We start from the raw sequence: 20,238 nt of genomic DNA on the forward strand, positions 1-20,238 counted from the left end.
TGTTAATGTTTACCTCAAACCTGAACAGCATCATTTCCATTCTGGTATTCCTTACAAATACTGCAGCTTTTCCAAGTAGCTAATGACACAATTAATCAATTTTCACTTTTACTCTGAAGACAACAAATTTTTTTCCCGCCTCTTCATAACTTCAAAACCTTCCTGAAATGCATGCAGGCCTTTTCTCTTTTAATTTACTATCAAAGAGTCACTCAAAGTGTGTAGTCTTCAGGTCAGAAGCAAACCATCAGCAAGATGACCTTAGCTGCCTGCCAGGGCACTGCTTGTTTTTCTTCTTTCACAGTTCAGCACTTCAGAGTAGCAAGGGATACAATTTCTTCAAGACAAAAAAAAAAAAAAAATCAATATCTATTCTCTCACAGAATCAAATAATAGAGATTAGAAATCAGGAGACAAGGGGAAAAAATGAAGGCTGAGAAGGTGGGAAAAAATCTCAAACTGGAGAATAGGAAAAACATGCTGAGCAGTTGCAGACTTGTAAGGCCTGGTTTATATGAAACAGGGACCTGGAGAAGCAACTCAATTGAGACCCTTATTTCCACTTACCAAAAAGTGATACAGTGAAGTGACTGGAATTATGAGTAACAGCTCTTAAGAAGTGAAACTACAGTATAGTAAAACAGTGTTACTTATCCTTAAGAAAGTATCCTTTAAGTATAACAACATATTGTTAAGTATTCTTAGGAAAGTATTTTCTAGTCGATAGTCAGGACCTTACTTTATCCATTATCTGTCTCCAAAACTCATATTTCTCAAAAAGCTGTGGGTTTTGCTTCTTACAAAGCACGAAGACTGTGTAGACCTATTCTTCCCTTATAATTCTTTTCATATAACTTTTTAAATAGAATATATTTTCACTCAAAAGTCAAAATTAGAACTTGGTGGAAAGAGAGGAAACAGAGGCTAAACTAATTCCTTGCAGGAAATTACTCTTTTTTCATGTCCATCTTCAATGCATGCAACTTTTAAAAGCAAGCCTAGAGGAAGTTGGTCTAATGAAAGGACTAATCTCAAGTCAGACAGAAACAGACAAAGGGAATTATCAGCTTAACATTAAGGACATTCAAAATATCAGAGAGTAACACAGCTGTTCATCAGTATCACACAGTAACAGTAATGCTGTTTTCATGACACACAACATATATATACACAAACATTCACAGCTCAGGCATATTGCCTTAGTCAAAGGACGAAGCACAGAAACAGGGATACACAACATATATATACACAAACATATGTTGAATTCACAGCTCAGGCATATTGCCTTAGTCAAAGGACGAAGCACAGAAACAGGGAATTCCATTGAAGGGGTTTCCACATTTTTTCTCTACTTTTACTGATCACCAGAAACAACCAGAAATTGTCTCAAACCCATAAAATTACTGTTTATATAATTGGATGCAGTTCAATAAAAGAGAATTTTATTTTTTAAATCTTGTTTTAAAATAAGAAAACACATAATTCTATATATTTAAAAATAAATTTAAACATTACCTATGTCAAAGAATTGCATGAGAATAATAGTATGCTTTTTTTTTTGCTTTTTATTGAAGTAACCCACAGACTTTGTATTATAAAAAGACTTCTGGATTCCTGGGACACATTTAAAATAGTAACTTACCACAATTCATTTTATACATTCAAAAACTTAATAAAAGACCATCCCTGAATTGGAATTTCCTTTTTTTTTTTTTTTTTTTTTTTTTTTTTCCACATCTAGAAAGGCTTTCAAAGGAAAATAGCTACTAAATCAACTCCTTCCACTTTCATGTGGAAACATAATCACATTCTTGTTTAAAAAGGAGCAACTAAGCATGCAGAAATGGAAGGGCTACTATTCTTCTGTCATTTATCTAATAACTGTGCTCATAGATTTAAAAAAATATTCTCTTGGAAAGAACGCAACAGAGGTTACTGGCAACAGTGACAGACATCATCCTGTTGAAACTATCTATTTTAGGAAGCTAAAAATGTGGAGACTGTACCTTCTGGAGGTCTGTTAAGGAGGGAAATGCCACAACCAGCAAGTCATTGAAACTGAATATTTGTGATTGGGAAACGTCAGAGCTTGTAGAAAAGCCAACCACATTTTTGAGGGGGCTCATAAATCTCTACCTCTTGCAGCATCACACTGTATAAAAAGGGGTGAGCTTTAAACAGTTTGCTTTCTTTCAGAGCACATGCAGAACTGCTTTACCAGTGATCCTGCAGAGGACATGCTTCAGGGTTAAACTTCAAGGACAGTTTCAGAAATTACTTTTAGTTCACTTGGCCAAGGGGAACTAAACCTGCGCTAAAATGTTTTTTCTCTCTTGGCACCAATTTCTGGGATTAATGTTAAGAGGAATCACAGGAAGCCTCTGGTACAGCTGTTTCAAAACCCTCCTCCTCTTCCTGCTGTCGTCTTCCTGACCCCTGCATGCAGGGTCAGAACAGCCACAGAAGCCTGGATCAATGCAATGCAAGAAAAGACCTGCAGCAAATCAGCATCCTGAAGAACCTGCCGGTGACCCTGTGCTGTATGATCTCAGGCCACTGCCAGCATCAGAGCTCTGATCCCACTGAAGTCCACTGCTCCTGAGCACACACCCAACATCCACTCCCTCCCTTGTACCACATTTCCTGAACATGCAAAGTACAGCCATAAAGGAAAACAACATCCAGCCCATTGCAAAACAACTCAAGTTTCTGCAGAAATCTCACAAGGTGAAAAAAATAAATCCCACCAACCCAGGGAAACAATTTGACAAGTTAAACATAACAAATTTGGAGCAACTGAAAACATGAAGGGCAGGGGAGGAGTATTTATTGAAGATGATCTAAATTCTGTGGCAAGGAGAAGGCAAAATGTCACCAGTGAAGATGGTTATCATAAACTCTTAAGGATATTCTTCTCTCACTGTTCAACATGCAAAGTTCAGCAAATGAGAAATATAGCCATCAGCACAACAACAGCAGATTTGTCATTCTTCTCACCTATATCAAGTTTCCAAGAACATCTACTGGGCAATGACTAAACAACCCCTTCATTACATTTTCTTCTTATTTATATTAATTTATGCTTAGAAGTACAAGACATACTTCACAGATTTATTTTCCTTACTATAAGAATAATAATTCCTAGCATAATTTTGGTTTTCTATATCAATATTGAGGATGCTTGAACAAAAAATTCTATATTTAGGAAAAAATCAAATTATGCACTGAAGACCTGAATAGGTTTATGACTTCATCCTTTATAGCTGTCATAGGAAGCAAGAAGGGAATAGACATTGCCATCTCTAAAATGTTGATTTTTGTCTCAAAATTTGATTGCCAGTGAAATTACAGAATTATCTAAGCTAGGCTGAAAGTCCGTGACATCCCAAGATGTTCCTGCAGAATAAACCTGCTGTTTAAAACAAAAGATAACAGATGCATTGATTTCAGTTGCTTGAGAAACACGAAACCAATAAAGAAGTCACTGTCTGATGGGTAAAGGAACACAACAAAATAAATTAGTAAAAAAGTTGAAAATAGACTTTTTTTTTTAATATTTACAGAAAATAAAACCATTTTAGCATCTACCCTTCTCATAGTTTCTTAATGCATCCATTAAAACACTTGATTATTAAAATATTTTGTAGTTAGGAGACTGGTGCTACTGATGGCTACTAGACAGCTATTCCTCTGCAGAGAAAGCATTGCAGTTTTGATGCTTAACTCTTGCAGTTAAGCAGAAAAAACAAAAAAAAAAAACCAACAAAAAAAAATGCCAAACACTAAGACTCCTTGGAGAAAGCTATTTAATCAGTGGCCCAGCAGTTAGAAGTGAGGTGTCTTCCCTCAAGAGCCACAGTCCCTTTCATGCCAGACCAGACTGTGGCATCTCTACTCACAGCAGCTTCCACATACATCCATGGAACTTTTCAAGATCCTAAGAATTGAGATTTTCCAAAAAAGAACTTTGTACTACACTCTAACCAACCAGCTCCAGCACATCAAAGCTTCTGCACAACTTTTTCTTGTCACCAGTGAATAGGTTAAATTACCTGCATGCAATGGAAAATGTGATTCATCTACACAATGAGACAAACACATTTTCTTCATTTAACCATACAGGGAATGGACTTGAGTTGGCAAGTTCCTCTTGCTGAACTAACTGAAGAGCTGGGAAGAGGATGTGTGACACTAAAAAAGTATAAGAAAGATTAAAATAAACATGTAAGAATCATGGCTCATCCTGTTTCTTGTGCAGTCTTGGGTCATAATTTAACAAAATTTCTCAAGATGATTTCTAGGTGACTATAGGAACAAAAAGTTAGAAAGTTCAAGATGACACTCGGAGCTTGGCAAAGAAATAATTTGGCAGATGGAGAAGTGCCAAGATTGATTTTTTTCCTTTTTTTGAATACATTATGGAAGTCTAATTTAAAGCTGAAAAATGCAGAACATCTCTAGACAGAAATCAAAACCTACAGAAGCCCACTGAAAATAATATTTTCAGGTTAAAAATTGTAAAAAACTGATTTTTTGGTGTATTAGGTCTCAGCCAAAGAAAAATACTAAGTATGTGATTTAACACACACGGCACATTGCAACAGTGCATCTTGTATTAATATGGAAAACTGGTTTACAGAGTAAGAACTGACCCACATGTATAACAACAATTTCCAGAGATGCCTGAGAATCACAAGTACCAAACAGGGCAGAGAAGCAAGGCTTTAAGTTTTACTTGAAGTGCCACATGCCTTTGAACACACTGCTTTACCTTCTTGCTTACATAATAGAGAGAACAAAATGGCTAGAGCACATGATTTGAAGATATAAGACTGCTATGGTATGAAAGAGCTGCCCAACTATCTCAAATTGGTCGCCCTGGTTGTCAGGTACCAAAAATAAGTAAATCAGCTGGAGAAACTCAGGTCTTACGTAAGAGATACATAGCAAGCATTCTGCTCAGAAATTGCCACCATAAAAAGGACAAGAATGTAATCATATGTTCAAGGCAAGGTTTTTATGAATAACTGAGAACAGATGTGGAAGCACAAGCACAGGAAAAGAGCACCTAATTAGCTAATTGAAAAACGCATCCTCAGGCATATAAAATCCAAGTTTGACAAGCAGTCCTAAGCTGACATATCTCAATTTTTTAGTGCTTTAAAACTGCCAAAATAGAAGCATATGCCATCACAGGATATAAACACATTCTGTAATCATACATAGAATTGTGGAATATTCTGGATTGGCAGGGCCTTTCTAAAGGATGTCTAATCCAACTCCCACTAATGTGAGTGGACATCTTCAACTAGATCAAACTGCTCAGAGCCCCATCCAGTCTGACACTGAATGTTTCCAGGGGTTAGGCACACACCACCTCCCTGGGCAACCTGTCCCAGTGTTCCACCACCCTCATAATAAAAAATTTGTTTTCTCTGGTTTGAATCTACCCTCTTTTAGTTTAAAACCATTACCAGTCACCCTATCCTATCCCATCCCTACATTCAAAATATCTACTGGAACGCTGGTGTTCCAGAGTAGCAACAATACTGTATATATACTTACATTCTACTGGTAATTTGGAATTTTTTTTCAAGCTCTACAATGTACTGTTATAAAGTCAACAGAAGCATATTTAACTGCATGTATCACATCTGGGGCAAATTATTTTGAGCTTCCAAAAATTCACTTATAAGTAAGAGCTACAAACATAAGGAATAGAAATATTATTAGTATTACATGGTCTAAAATTAAAATAAAATATTTTACTTCTTAGCTGTTTTGTTGATTTTAAAAAATACAGTCTCTGAAAAATTACTTCAGCCTAATTCAAGAAATCTTGGTTTATACCAAAAAAGGCTATTTCTAGTTTACAGCCTTCTAAAAGCAGACAGTTGGTTTTAGTCAGCTGATTTCAACTGAAAATAAATACCTGGTTTTTTATGTACAGTTACACAAAATGTCTCTTCTGAAGCTTAAAAAGCTATCAATTGTCTACAAAATTATCACTTGTTATTTACAGTATTCTGTACTGTATTCAGTATAACCTTTTTCTACCATTTCAATCATTGTTAAATCATTGCTAAAAATATACCCCACCATTCACAAGAGACATGGCAGACAATTAATGCTGACCAGCACCCCACAAGAAGCATAGCCTAGCAGTCTCCTCATGAGCACTTTAATTATGTTAGACATTAAGAGCTGACATTTCACCTGTTTAAATTAACTGGCTCAGAGATGGACTGGTACTTAATACTGACTGCCACCCCTTAAGGATCCAGGATCTTCAGGCCATTATTTTGTCCCTCCTATATAACTGACATATAAACATTATTATGTCCTTGATAACGACTATACAATGTGTCAACTCTTAAGTGTAAAATTCCAACACAGCAGAATGTTTTGGTTATACGTAACTCATAGCTCTGTAGCTAATCTTTATTAAAAAATAAAAATGAGGCATTACTTATCAATTTTTTTCTGAACCTTTAACACTCCCAGCACAGGTGAACAGGCCCAAAGCTGCTGCTTGTTGCCATATTTGCTAAAGCTGTGTGCAAAGGCATGCATCCCTGTGTTCAGAACAGGTAGATCTCATACAGAGATCTGCGGCAGCAACAGAGGAGCGAGGTGAAAAAAAAGTTCTTCATTAACACCCTTTTGCAAACAGGACACATTTTTGACTAGGAGGTAAGAAAATAGTTCTCACTGCAGAAAAAAAATCTGCTACTTGCTAAATAATTTTGCCTAAAAAGTCAAAGCCACAGTGAATTTAAGTCCAAAGAAGCAAAAGTCAGGAAAAGGAAAGCAAGGATGCCACCTATGATTAATTTCAGAACCTTGAACGAGAAATAAGGGAGAATTTAAAAATTACTCAAATTACAGTAACAGTTTCAATCCAGGCTTCAAAACAAAGGACTAAGTTGAATGTTGAAAACATTAAATTGCCAAATCAGTTGCAAACTGAAGACCCTTATTAAAAATATCACAGGATTCCACCTGCAGAGAGTTGGGCAAGACAACCTCAGGAGGTTCCTTACAACCTCAACTGTTCTCTAAATCTGATGCTGCTTGAGAGCATCAACATTGAACTCAATTCTTAGCCAGTATTTGGAGTATTTGGGGACTTTCCCATGCTCCTCAGTATTTTATGTGGATGTTGTTAATATGAGTGAGTGTTAATAGAGCGAATGCTAAAGGAAGTAACTGTTTACCCTCTCTCATTTATCATCGCTGCTTCAGGACTGCAGAATGGCTTGTAAAGATAGATAAAGAAATCGGTGACCTTAAAATGCAGCACTGAGATAGATCACAGAAGTTTAAAAGGCTTGAGAAGGAAAAGGAGTTCTTATACGGAGAATGCTCTATTTCTGAATTATTAATTTGGCACTAAGCAGTAATTGCCTGTATTAATTTTAAAAACTAATAAACAATAATTTATGACAATATTATTATTATAATATAATTAAAATAATAATTAAATGACAATTTATTAATTCAAAATTTTAGGAATGAAACAGCACTCCAAAGTATTAATCAATTTTTGCCATAGCTGCTCACAGCCAATCTGCCTTCTAGCCAAACTTCACAAAATAAGGCTGCAATGCAGGTCACAAAGAAAACTAGTGGTGCAAAAAGGCACAGAATAATTCTGCAGAGGGCAGTCTTCCCAGTTCTACTATACAACGTAGGTAACTTAGGGAAAAGTGTATACTTCAGTGTAAAGATGGTCCTACTCAGACCATCTTAAGATTCAAATGCAACAAATGCTGAATTCTAAACAGCACAAGCTCCTGACAGGAGAATGACTGCAGAGCAGTGCAAAAATTGACATGCTTCTCAGAGTATTCAAATGGATATAGCTTTCCAAGAACACTGGAAAAAATCCCTTTTAAATTATCACATCCCTTCTGTGTTAAGTCTGCAGGACAGCATGTGCTTTCAATCAACTTTTTCTACCATTCCTTTTCCTTTCTGCAGTTCAGAAAAATAAATTTCTTCTCTCTAAAGCCAGACTTTAGAATAAACATGTATTAGCAGTAGCACAAGAGGCTTTTATTTTTAGTATTTGCTAGGTTTCCAACATACTGCTCCACAAAAGAATTAGGGAAATTCGAGATCATCAAATTTATCCTCCAACTTCTCCCCCCTCCCTCCTGACCATGCTCCTCATCCAAATTATATAGCTATACACAAAGTTTTATTACGGCGCAAGATTAAGCACATAGGTGGTACATAACAAACATACTTTCAAGAACTAGTAAGGCTGTGACATACAAAAAATATGTAAACTACATTTTTCTCAATGACTGTTCAGAATCATTACTGAATACGTTAGGAGTTTGTTTGACAGAATTTCCATTTTGAATATACATAAAGATTATAAAATGAAACACATGACAAATATTCCTGAAACCCAAAGGCACTGCTGTTTATTGATATTTTTAAAATATTATGTCATGTAACAATAACAGATACATCCTGGCATTCTATTAAGTGGCAGATATCAGCAGGGAAGAAGTTTTTCTTCCTTCATAGTTTGCATTACAGCAATTTATTTTAATCAATTTATTTAGGTGCTTCCCAAGTTCACTTTCATATATTGTTCATGTGTTTCTGAGTTATATAAACCTCAGTCATGTCTTTTTATCTTAAACTAGAAATCAAGCCAATTCTCATAGTATCATAAATCATCGCTGCTACTGTCCATATATAAGCTTAAAAGTATGCATTTTTAATCTAGGCAACAGTAAAATGAGACTAGAAAGTTTAGATGTTTTGATAGACAAAGATAAGGAATTTCTGAGTTTTTTTTTTGTTTTTTGGCAAGGAAGTTAATTCTCAGCATGAGTTCTGTACTCACCTCACTTTAGCACTCAGGGCACTATCTCAGAGCCTACAACAAATGAACTTCATGGTATGTCATCAACACAAAGCAGAAAGACACACAAACCTTAGTGATTAATGATTCACAGTGTAATAAAAATGTGTATTTTTTTATGTCCTAAAAGAAGTGCCAATTGTAAGTACTCTGTCATGTAGAGCCATCATCAAATTAGCAGTTTTATCCAACTTGGAAGAATTTGATCGACAACACATCCTTTCCTCCATGGAGAAAACTCTAGGCAACATTTTACTTATCTTTGAAGTAATTATTCAATAACAAAAGAGCGGGGTCTTATGTTATAGCACTGGATTGCCCCTTGCTACACAGATTCATTGTTGCTACTCAAGGAATACCTGCCCTCCCAGAAATTGAAGGATTCAGGGCTTCTTAGCAAAGCCTGATGGCTTCCAAGAAATAATTAATCCCTGGAAGACTTATAATATTCACAGCAGTAGTATCTGAGGCTGGGAAAGTTTTGTCAATGGGTAAAAGACATCAAGGCTTCTAAACATTTGGCATATTAAAAGAAATTAGTCACACTATGTGTGCAACTTCTTAAACCACTTGTGACTAAGTTGACTTAAGAAACAAGACTGCACCAAATTGCAGACAGAACTGAATTCCCATTTAGCTGAAGGTGAAAAATCCAATGATTAAAAAAACCATTGCATCATGGGTTGTTTCACTGGCTTGCCATTTTTATGCATTAAACCTGTCCTACAGATCTGTTATTTAGACATTTGACACTGGGCTGTACTCAACTATGGTAATACTATTCTTGAAGAACAAGGCACATTAGAAAACTAATTTTAGAAAGTCAGTACATCAACTAGTAAATTTAACAACCAGGTAAGAACGCAACTTGATGAAATGACATTCTGTTTTCCACAGATCAATTGTCTTAGATTTATTTAATCAAAGATATGATACAGTTACAAGCCCATGCATTTCATAAAAATCCAAACTTAAAATTTTTATGGAACAAAATTTTAAATAAAGCATATACAGATGTTTCTGGCTATTCAACTGGACTGGTTAGTCTAGAGAAATATTATTTGAAACGTATGAGCAGAAGCACTGAGATTTTCATGTGGCTGATTCTTTACCTCCTCCTCTTCCACTCCACACCTGAAGACAAATCACAGCTGAATAACTCTATGAATTGAATCTGAGGCATAAGCTCATAGCTGAACTCATAAATTCACTTTCCATTGGTTACATATTTATAGTACATCCCTTTTATACTGTTATTAAAAATAAAATAAATAAGACTACATTTTAAAAATGTAGGCAGTATAACTACTAAAACATGTCACTTATGCATTTAATATGCTGACAAAATTAAAATTTCTGTCTATTTAAATTCATTTTGAAGATTACAAGGTAATTCTTGTAATTCCCAAATGCTTTTCAAAATTACTACCTCTCATAGAAAATTTGGATATTTCTATGTAATGAAACCGCTGGAGAAATCATAAAGATGCAACAGATTAACAGGAAATAAATATTAGAGATGGTATTTAAAAGGCACACAAATACTTCAAACACATACAGTTTCAAATCTTTATTGTTTTAAAATTCTACATGTCTTTTACAATTACAATAATTTGTTACTTAAATGACTCTTGTATGGTTAATGTACAATGAGTTTTTTCCTGAAACTCAACCATGAAATACAATTTCATCAATATGATTTTTCTAAATAGATTAATACAAGACTTCTGTTTTGTTGGGAAGAACAAGTGCTTCACCTTGAATAAACAGCACAGGTGTCTTCCCTTCAGAATCTGTGTCATCAATCCATCGAAAGTGCTTTTGAAGATTGCAGATCTAGCTGTGACTGATTTTCAAAATCAGTCCATCAAATTACAAGGGTTTTTTAACATTAAAGAGCATTTTCATGTAATGAAACAAGCTGCAGTAGTTATTTTTATTCATCTACTGAGGCAAACTCACGTTGAAGAAAAATTATATGATTATCTGCATGCAATGAACACCCTCTTTAAATAGTTGATGAATTTTACACATATAAAGAATCTGTTAAAGAGTGCAAGTACTTTGATAATGATTTCACAAAAGGACATATGCTGGTAATAATGGTAACTAACATTTAACATCTAAATACAAGCTAATGTATATTTAACAGGCAATTAACACGGCAAACAAACCATGTTTCATGTGGTTGCCCTTAGAGAAAATGAACTCATTTGGTCCACACTCTTAAAGTTATCTGGGTAAAAAAATTGAAGCAGTTAGGGCCAGAGTTTTTGATGAATTTCTAAAGTGTCACCTGTTAAAAAGTAAAAGCAGTACATCAATGACGTATCTTGTCACATGACCTCAGTATAAAAAGATGGCCTGGTATTTGGAGCGATGAACGAGCACTGAAGGACAAGTCAAAAAAGAATGGAGACAGAATGAACTAAAACTTTGTTGTGTTATACTTTCTTGTTCCATGGTACTGCTTTCACTCTGTAGAATTTTGTACCCAAAGGAACTTTGAATCTGTTTTGTGCCTACAAAAAAAAAAAAAAAAAAAAAAAAAAACCACAACCATTAAAATGTGGAATTATTCTACTGATTTTTGTACTTTTAAGCTCAAACTGATTCCCACTACTCAGTATTCAGGAGACCCTTAGAAGTCTGGCAGGAGTCTGGACAATGTGGATGCAAATACCCAACCCACCACTCGCTCAACTCTTCTAGCTCCCCTACTCTTGCTATTCACTGACTTAAAAGAAAGGCATTTTCATCTAACTTTTTATGCAGAGAGAATTTGTCACAATTGTTAAAAATACTAAAATAGACTTTCTTCTCTATTAATCATAGATGATTTCTCATTACTATTTTCTTACCTTTTTTGCCTGGCAATACTCCTTTTCCATCACTTTTCCTAGCACCCACGGTCTCCTAGATGCACCCGATGCTAAAGAGAAAATGTATGCAATATTTTGAATAAGCAGTTATAGGTACCAGAATATTACTGGTATTTTCATGAAAAGCAGAAATTTTTTTTAAACAGTTTAAATAAACAAACAAACAAACATTAAGGAAGGTCAGATTTAAATGCAACGTTCTGGTGGCCCTTAGAACAACAATTTGCAGTACCTCAGCCAACACCAATTTTAACCTATTACAAATACAACTAGTGTTCTGAATTTCACTTTCACTTTCCACACCTCCCTTATGCAGGAATAGAATCAAGATATAGTTTCCTGGAGCAGTGAGACAGAGACAAATGTGTTCCTCAGGCAGTTGTTAAGTCTTGATATTTGTTTTATTTGCAATTTTCTTAGATTTGAGATTAACTCTATTCAGCAATTGGTAAGGACCAGAGCAAGCTAAGTCCATCTGAAAACAGGTCAGTGAATTAAGTACTCACAGTAACATACAAACTGACATGGCTTTTACCCTATAAAACCTAAAAAAACAGTAAGAAAAGTCTACCATATTTCACACAGCTATGTATGCACTACTAATGCCATAGGTAAGAATATATTACATCTGCAAGTAAGACAAGTGTTTTGCCCTTAGGTTTCACAGATGACACATGTCACAGATCCTTTAGCAGACTCACAATCAAGTTAGGGCTTGGTGGTCTTCTGGAGAACACACAATTTTTCAAGATCTATCATCTTCCATCATAACTGCAATCTACAGTGAGTCTGCTCAGGAAAATTATTTGACAGCTTGTCATATGTAATAACATAGAAACTTTCACTGGTAAGTTAGAATTAATATAAATTTTATTTTGATGCATATTCCTACAAGTTTTTACAAAGTTGGGAGCACAGGTGGATTTGCAAAAAAACATGATAGTTTAAAAACATTTCCGTTAATCTACTTCATGTAGAGCTCATGGTTTAGTGCAAAGCATTGTTATTTTTCCTCATTTAAAAAGATTTCAATTCAGCTAAGTTTAGATAGCTGCCAAAAAAAAAGCCAACAAAAAGCCTTGAAAATTAAGGAACAAAAAAAGTAAATCTGCCATCAACTTGAACATAAACAAAGAAATGCAGGAAGTCTTCTCTGAAAATTTATAATAAATACGATTTCAATTTGGTGGAAAAACTATAAGCAAAAATATTGTTTGCAAACTCTCATACACTGTTGTCTACATTTTTTTAATTTACTATTTATGCTGAGTAGTTAAAGCAGCCTGATGGGAATGTTAACATACTCCGTGTGAGTACCAAATAGGCATATTCTCCCTCTTTTTTTTTTTACACCTTACTTTGAAGATGCAGATTCTTTTCCCCAGTTTTCCAAGTTATTAACAGCTACATAAATTTTTAATTTAAAATGTTTTGCTTTGAAAAATATTTTGCATCCGAACAAATAGCAAAAGCTACAAAGATAGCTGACAACTATTACCTGCTTCTTGTATTTATCATATATATAATGATAAAAATCACCTAGTGTTAGAAAGTTAAGACTGTTAGTTGTAAGAGGAGATAATAATTAGAAAAAAATCTGACACTTACCACACTCACCTGGTTTGAGGTCCAGTGCAGCAAGGGACTCTGAGTGCAAGAAATACAAGGTTGGACTAACAGTAAACAACACGTAGTTGTCATGCCTTTCATCCAAGATAATGAGTACTAAATCGCCAACCTGAAAACTAGGGAAAAAAAAAATAAAATCACAAAACTTAACTTAAAAAAAAAGCACAGAAGCTTAAAACTATATTAATTACACTATATTTTTCCCCCATGTATTACATGAGACAGACTAAGCTGAAGAGCAGCAGACACTTCCATATGCTATGTATGCATTTCCTATTTTCTGAAGACAACAAAAGCATGTTACCTCTAAGAAGTGTTTTTGAAATGTTCTACACCCATTAGCTCAAGTTCTTTTTCTCAAAAGAACTGTCCTTTTTTCTTTGAAACATAATCAGAAATACCTAACTATATGCTAGTATTTCAATTTTGCATTATTTCTATTCACCAATACTTAAGGTAACCATCACTGTAGTGGTGTTTATAAACATCTTTTTGTTGTTTTAAACTGAAGCAAAATTGAACACAGAAAAATATAACAAAAACATTTATGCAATTTCCAATCTTAAAATTTTAATCACACAAGACAAAGAAGGGATGAAGTGTTTATCTTTGATCAAATGATGAAACGTCGAAGAAACACTGTGGCAACTGTACGTAAAACCTTTTCAAACTCTGCTTTTCTGACACCAGGTTAACACAAAAAAACAAGTTCTCATGCGAAGTTTCAACTACAGAATTCAGAGAGCAACTTCTGTCTCCAAACTTCTTCTTTCACGGTGCCAAGTGTTGTGAGAAAATTATTTACCCATTAATGAAATGAAGTCTAAAATAACTACAAATTAAGCATCAGATCACAAGGGAGCTGTAGGAATAAATATTACTACTCCTCTGGGGATGAGGGGGGACGTGCAAAGAAAGCGAAAAACTTCTCCATAGGAGACTACAGATACACAGACAGTCAACTGAGTTAATCTAGAAAAAATTTGGTCATCGTCTTTAAAGTTCATTTTTGGATTAAATAAACAACACTCCAAACTTTTCTGCCTGGACTTACTATGAAGACAGGCTATATTGACTTAAAAACATCTCTACTGGACAGATGAATTCTTCTTTCCTACTATTTTCTTCCTCAAAAACTACCAAGACACTTGTGAAAATTTTCAGATGCTAAGGGAAAAAAATTATTCTTCACCTCCTGATCTTGTCACAGCAAAAATGAATACTGGTGTAATTCAGAAAACATTAATAGAAAAATCTGTGCAGGTTTTCTTTCTCAAAAGACTTTTTATATTACTCAAGTAATATATAAGCCTAATATTTATGAAGAAGCTGTCTGTAGCTTTTAAATTTTATAATACTTCTTTTTCCAGCAACAATTCTACTTGCAGCTGCTAAGAGATTGATAATACCTAACAAAATATTTCAGTTAGTTTTATTTCGTCTGGTTAGGGCAAGACAAGAACTTGGAGGACTTCAGGAAGGTAAGACTTCTCTTGAAATATAATACAGCACTATGTATATTCTGGATGAATAGATTTTCTTTTTCTTAGGCTTCAAGGTTACAGGTAAACAAAAAAGTAACCTAAAAAGAGCCTCAGAGAATTCTAGAAGTCCTATGAAGTAAGGAATTCAAGAAAGTCACTGACAGAGAATTCAAAAAGGCCATTTCATTGTTTATAAGAAGGTTTTATAAAATTTGATTTATGCTCAGCTGGGACTGTTCAATAGCTGATGGTTAAATTATAGTGATCTATGCACCTTTCACCACAGAGCAAGAACAGAAGAATTTTAACATTAACTATACAATTATCTTATTGCAAGCATATCCATCTGTTTATATTAAAATTAACATGTACTTACTCTCTAATTGCTATTTTTTCAGAATGTCTTGAGGATACTGATGACATACTTTGGGACATCTATAAAAAAAGAAAAGCTATAAAGTACTGGCAAGCTATGATGAAATGTACATTGCAGGTGAAAATATGACAAGATGATTTTTCATTGATTTCAACCAGTGCCTAGTCTTGCAGATTTTATATTCACTCAGAAACCCACCATACTTCTGTGATCCTGTTCTGTAGTGGGTTTGGTTGCTTGTGGTTCAGTTTTGGTTTTTTGTTATTGTACTTTTTTTTAATAGCTACCTTTGATTACAAAAGTTCCTGCATAACTTCTCCCTCATTGTTTAAAACCGGGAAGGACTTATTCTGGGCATACACAACACCTACGATAAAACTGTCCATTCTAACAAAGAAGTCACTGGCACTAGAAAAGGCTGATGGTAGAATACCAGAGATTAAACATGTTTATTACAATTAAACTCTAGATGTTGAGCTCAAGATAGTCTCTCAGTTTTTCTACGAACTGTCACAAAATCTCAAGTTTATTGTAATCAACAGGGCAGCACTCCCTGAAACAAAACCGGAGTCAGATTTACTAAGACCAACTAAAGATTCAATTCTGTAAGGTTTCGGACATAAGAATTATCTTCTATATGTATATTTCTCTTAATTCTATTTAAATTAATAAAATACTAGCACATGGAACAACTTCAATAGGACAAACTAGGCCTAAAAATAAACATAAGTGCATACAAAGTTTCTGCAAGAGCTGTGATATCAAGAAATGACAATGGGTAATTAATGCTACTTCTATCTCCAAAGGAATACCTATCCCACATGCAGACAAGTAGCTGGGAAAGCTGTCCAGATGATAATGTATCAGTTCCATCATCCTCTGGTAACCTCCTTACAACAGACAATTGATAATTGCTCCACAGAAACCCTGTCTAGAGGTCCTGCAGTTTTTCCATCCATTCCTACTTCCTGGACCATTTATATATGCTATTCAAATCCAGATTGCTCACACTTGAAGTTTAACGTGATTTTTCAGCTGTAACTCAGGTATCGTACCCTACAGCAAATTTCCTTCCTATTGTCAATCTTGCCCTCTGCCTTCCCCAGGGGCAGAACCAGCCTGTTTTTGTTTTTTGAGCCTGAAGCCTATTCACAGCTCATTTTCTTCATTTCTTCAAAGAATGAGTCCAAATTGAATGCAGTACATCACAGAATGCTCTCAAATTCTGATGACACCTTCAGCAGTTTTCTTGATAGGATCTAACTTCAGATTTTTTTCTTAATTTTTATTTTTTATTATTTTTAAAATTTTTTTAGAGGCTACCTTTCTTCCTTGAAAAAGTTGCAGCTAGTGTGAAATTTGTCAAATTTGTTTAGACTGCTCACAAAAGTGTTTGAGGGTTCTCCTCAGATATAAAGACCAGATATTTTCTTGCTATTTTTTCAAACCGGAATAAGTGTTAAATGAAAGCACAAAATAGCTTGATTTCTGTAATTTTCCTAAACTGCCAACTTCAAGAAAAACAGAACAAACTAGAATGTTGAGAATAATTATATTGAAACCTAGTAAGGAATGTTTTATTACTACAATTGTAGTAGCCTTTATACAGAAAAAATTGTTCCCTTTTCCAATAACTTATTTACTGTAACAAAAATCCTGTAATAACATTCCAAGTATTAAAAGGAGCTCCTTTTTGTTCCTTGTAGAAGTAACCCACAAGTTCTTCTGCAAAAGCCAATGAGCTATGAAGATTTTCTTTTTCCCACATAATGCCTTCTGAGCTCCCTATCCGAAGCACCTCAACAGAAATAAACACGGGTATTGAAGTGTTGATGTATACATCAATTTTAGAAGTGCATTTAAAAGGAGGGGGACAGGGAAAGAAGGATGAAGAGACAAATAATAAAATTATCTACGTAAAAACTCACTTTATAAGTAAGGAATTTAAAAGATATGAAGTTCCATTCAGAAATCAAATTTGAATTGCTTTAGACACCAAAGAATTGCCAATGTCTCCTACATGGCTTTGTATTAATAGTTTAGTAACTAGTAACAAGAATAATCCTCTATTTGTCTCATAGACAGTGTTTCTTTCATTCTATTTTACTCTAATATGACAAGAGATCAAGAGTTTGATTCAGGAAATCTACAGAGAGATTTAGAAAACTGCCTGGGTGTATTTTGAATTTTTAGTGTAAAAACTACACTCAAATTCTGTGTACTTCACTGACATTCTGAATTAAAAATAATCCTTGAAAAATTATACTTTTAGATGTTTTGGAATCCTTTCTTACTCCTGGTATGAAGTCTGACTTCCCACTACAGAGGTATCAGTTCCTACCAAACTTGTAGGTATCACCTGTCACTTAAAGAAAGTGTAATCTCCATGGCCAGTCCATCCAAACAATGTGCCTACAGACACACAAATTAATTTTAAGACCTCAAATTGAGACCTCCTAGCACAGATAAAGTGAAGAAACAAAAGGAGAAGAATTTATACTACAGGAATCAAGGGCACTCTGTCACTGAATTATTGTTCCTTCCACAGACATTTACTGTAGGCATTTCGTAAGGTGGCTGCCTGCCTGCATTTCCAGATACGAGACAGAATTACAGTTTCACACCTCACAAGGTGGCAGGTGCAGTTTTCCCAAAACAATCTGTATGTTATTGTTAACACTTCCAATTATGCTTAAAGTGCATGCATATTTGTATTCTTGTAAACTGGCATTTAATGTACTGCTGCTGAAAACTGAGGCATGGTGCCCTAGAAATTAACACCCTGTTACCCCAACTCTGGATGGTCTGTTTTCTTTGGGAAGAAATCACTCTTCAGTCCTGTGAATCTTTTTCCATGAGAACACTAAGCTCATGTACCTTTGGAAGGTTATCAGGTTACCTATTCACCACTTGCCCTAACACTCAAAATATTTTTTAAATTAATAAAAAAACATTCTTAGATTTTAACAAACTTAACATTTTTAAACTTTTCTTATTTTCTCATGAGGCTTAAAAAATGGACTGCACAAATACTTACCAATCTTTGATTTAATCTCTTATTTTCCTCTTCTTTCAACTGCAAAGTCTAAAAGAAAATCCTAATCTGATTAACTGGATATTATACTTTATACAGTACAAACTTTTTTAAAAAAGTTCTGATAGGACTAGAGCCCAGCTACTTGTACAATACTACATCCTTCAGTTCTACAACAATTATCAAAACATCTTTTGAACAAAGACATGGAAAAAAACTCTTGAAGCCTAGGAAATTATCCTAGTGCTACAAACCCCCATGCTAAGATTTCACCTCCATACTCATACTTCTCTTTCAGTTAGAAAAACATGCAAATGATAGAACAGCAAAAGAAATGTAATATATTACTATGTTATAGCTTCTACCCGTGACAAATCTTTGTGATCAGACGACATAAAAAAGCATGTATGCGCTCATAGTCAGAAACATCCAGGCAGTTGCTTCATACAGTGTCACAATCCATTAACAGAAAGCATTCCTGTTCTTTATTTGGTCCCAGATTTTAGTCCAAGTGATCCTAGAAAGCTGGAAGCTAATGACACCTTTTTATTTTTTTATTTTTTTTTAAAGTCGACTTCAAAAAGACAGCCGAGATGAAGTTAGATATCACTGGCCACTTAAAAATTACTAGAATCTGAAATACTCCAGTGTAACTGCTAGAGTTTAATCTCACATTTTACCAAGAATACAGCCTATGAGGAGAAATTACCTATTTTTATGAGAAACTGGCAAATCAATCTTAAATCTCCAGCTGTTTTTTTTTCTTAATTAGAAAAAGAAATTCTAACTTTTTTTTCTATAGACATTCACTGTATCAGTGATCTGTCACTCCTAAAAAGAGTGACAGAGCAGTCACTCGTACTAAAGCCCACATAAACATAACAAGGATAGGCCAAGAGTAATGTTTTAACAGTTATCTTGAATTACAGTTACCTTGAATAGTTATCAGTGAATTACAGTGATCCAAAAGTACAATGAAAAAACATTCTCTGAAATCATATGTATAATCCCTGCAGACACTATATTGCATCAGAGCATACAACTGACCACAGCACAACTTCACATGTACATACTTTTAAGTACTTAGTCATAAGTACTTTACCTCACAAACAAACAATCTACTCACTCTTTCTAGCAACATTATCCTCTGCTTTTCTTCAGACATATGAACATTTTCACTAAAAGAGAAAGAGAATTGACAGGTTAAAAACTAACATTTTTTTAATAATGAAAAATGGTCCTTTCCACACCCACGTGTTATCTTCACTCAGTGAAGAGTGTTATATATATTTGCTAGCACACAGGAAACAGCATAGAAAGACATTTTAGGAATCAGCATCGATATTTGTTGCTGGTGTTTTGGATTTTTTTTCCTTTGCTTTAAACCAAGGACGTTCTTTGTCGCAACAAGCCAGTGGATTTTCAGCCATTGATTAGTTTATCAAACTACATCAGGGCATTTCTTGGTATTCTGCATTGTTTTCAAGACACCAGGATGAAAGACACAGCCCCACATGCTTTGACAGTTAACCTCTGAGAGTGCAATTCAGCTCTATTATGCCCCATTGTCCTGGTCTGCAGCTCAAAGGCTACTGGTCCGACGTGCCCATGGTAGAGACACTAACGTGAACTCGCTACTTGTTGCCGTTCATCTGTGGGATAAACTGAGTACTGGGGCATGATAAAATAAATGCTAACATCCCAAGTAATTGCTTAAGAACATAAACAGTAATTCCTAAAACAGTTATAACATACTTTAGAAGCAGTTTAAATAGGGAAGAAAAAATGTATTTTCTAGTCCAAACTGATTTGGTTGAGAAAACAAACAAGTTTTGGGATGAAACATGCTACCGATCCAATCAAAATAATCAGAAAAGCTAACTGATTATAATTAAACTGTACTAATCATTACTTCATTTCCATTAAAAGGCTGTTTAGCTCTAATGTAA

The 20,238-nt window shown here is 34.6% G+C and overlaps 1 protein-coding gene across 6 annotated transcripts in view; it reads right to left on the bottom strand.

The window, feature by feature from the left end:
* Positions 1-270: 270 nt before the first annotated feature.
* RB1CC1 (RB1 inducible coiled-coil 1) overlaps positions 271-20,238 on the bottom strand; it is a 75,736-nt gene continuing 55,768 nt past the window's right edge. The window contains exons 19-24 of one of the 6 annotated variants that reach the window (XM_041412513.1): positions 19,416-19,467; positions 18,293-18,340; positions 15,256-15,314; positions 13,384-13,511; positions 11,746-11,816; positions 9,785-11,406 (exon numbers count right to left, since the gene is read on the bottom strand). In XM_041412513.1, coding sequence (XP_041268447.1) covers positions 11,329-11,406; positions 11,746-11,816; positions 13,384-13,511; positions 15,256-15,314; positions 18,293-18,340; positions 19,416-19,467 — 436 coding nt within the window. In that variant the 3' untranslated portion in view covers positions 9,785-11,328. Of the gene's footprint in view, positions 338-9,784; positions 11,407-11,745; positions 11,817-13,374; positions 13,512-15,255; positions 15,315-18,292; positions 18,354-19,391; positions 19,468-20,238 lie in introns of those variants that run through there. The other 5 variants (XM_041412512.1, XM_041412511.1, XM_041412509.1 and 2 more) reach the window with 5 other exon arrangements.

The sequence above is a fragment of the Onychostruthus taczanowskii genome, unplaced genomic scaffold, assembly GCF_017590055.1.
Source record: "Onychostruthus taczanowskii isolate IOZ18803 unplaced genomic scaffold, ASM1759005v1 scaffold4, whole genome shotgun sequence".
Classification (NCBI taxonomy): Eukaryota; Metazoa; Chordata; class Aves; order Passeriformes; family Passeridae; genus Onychostruthus; species Onychostruthus taczanowskii.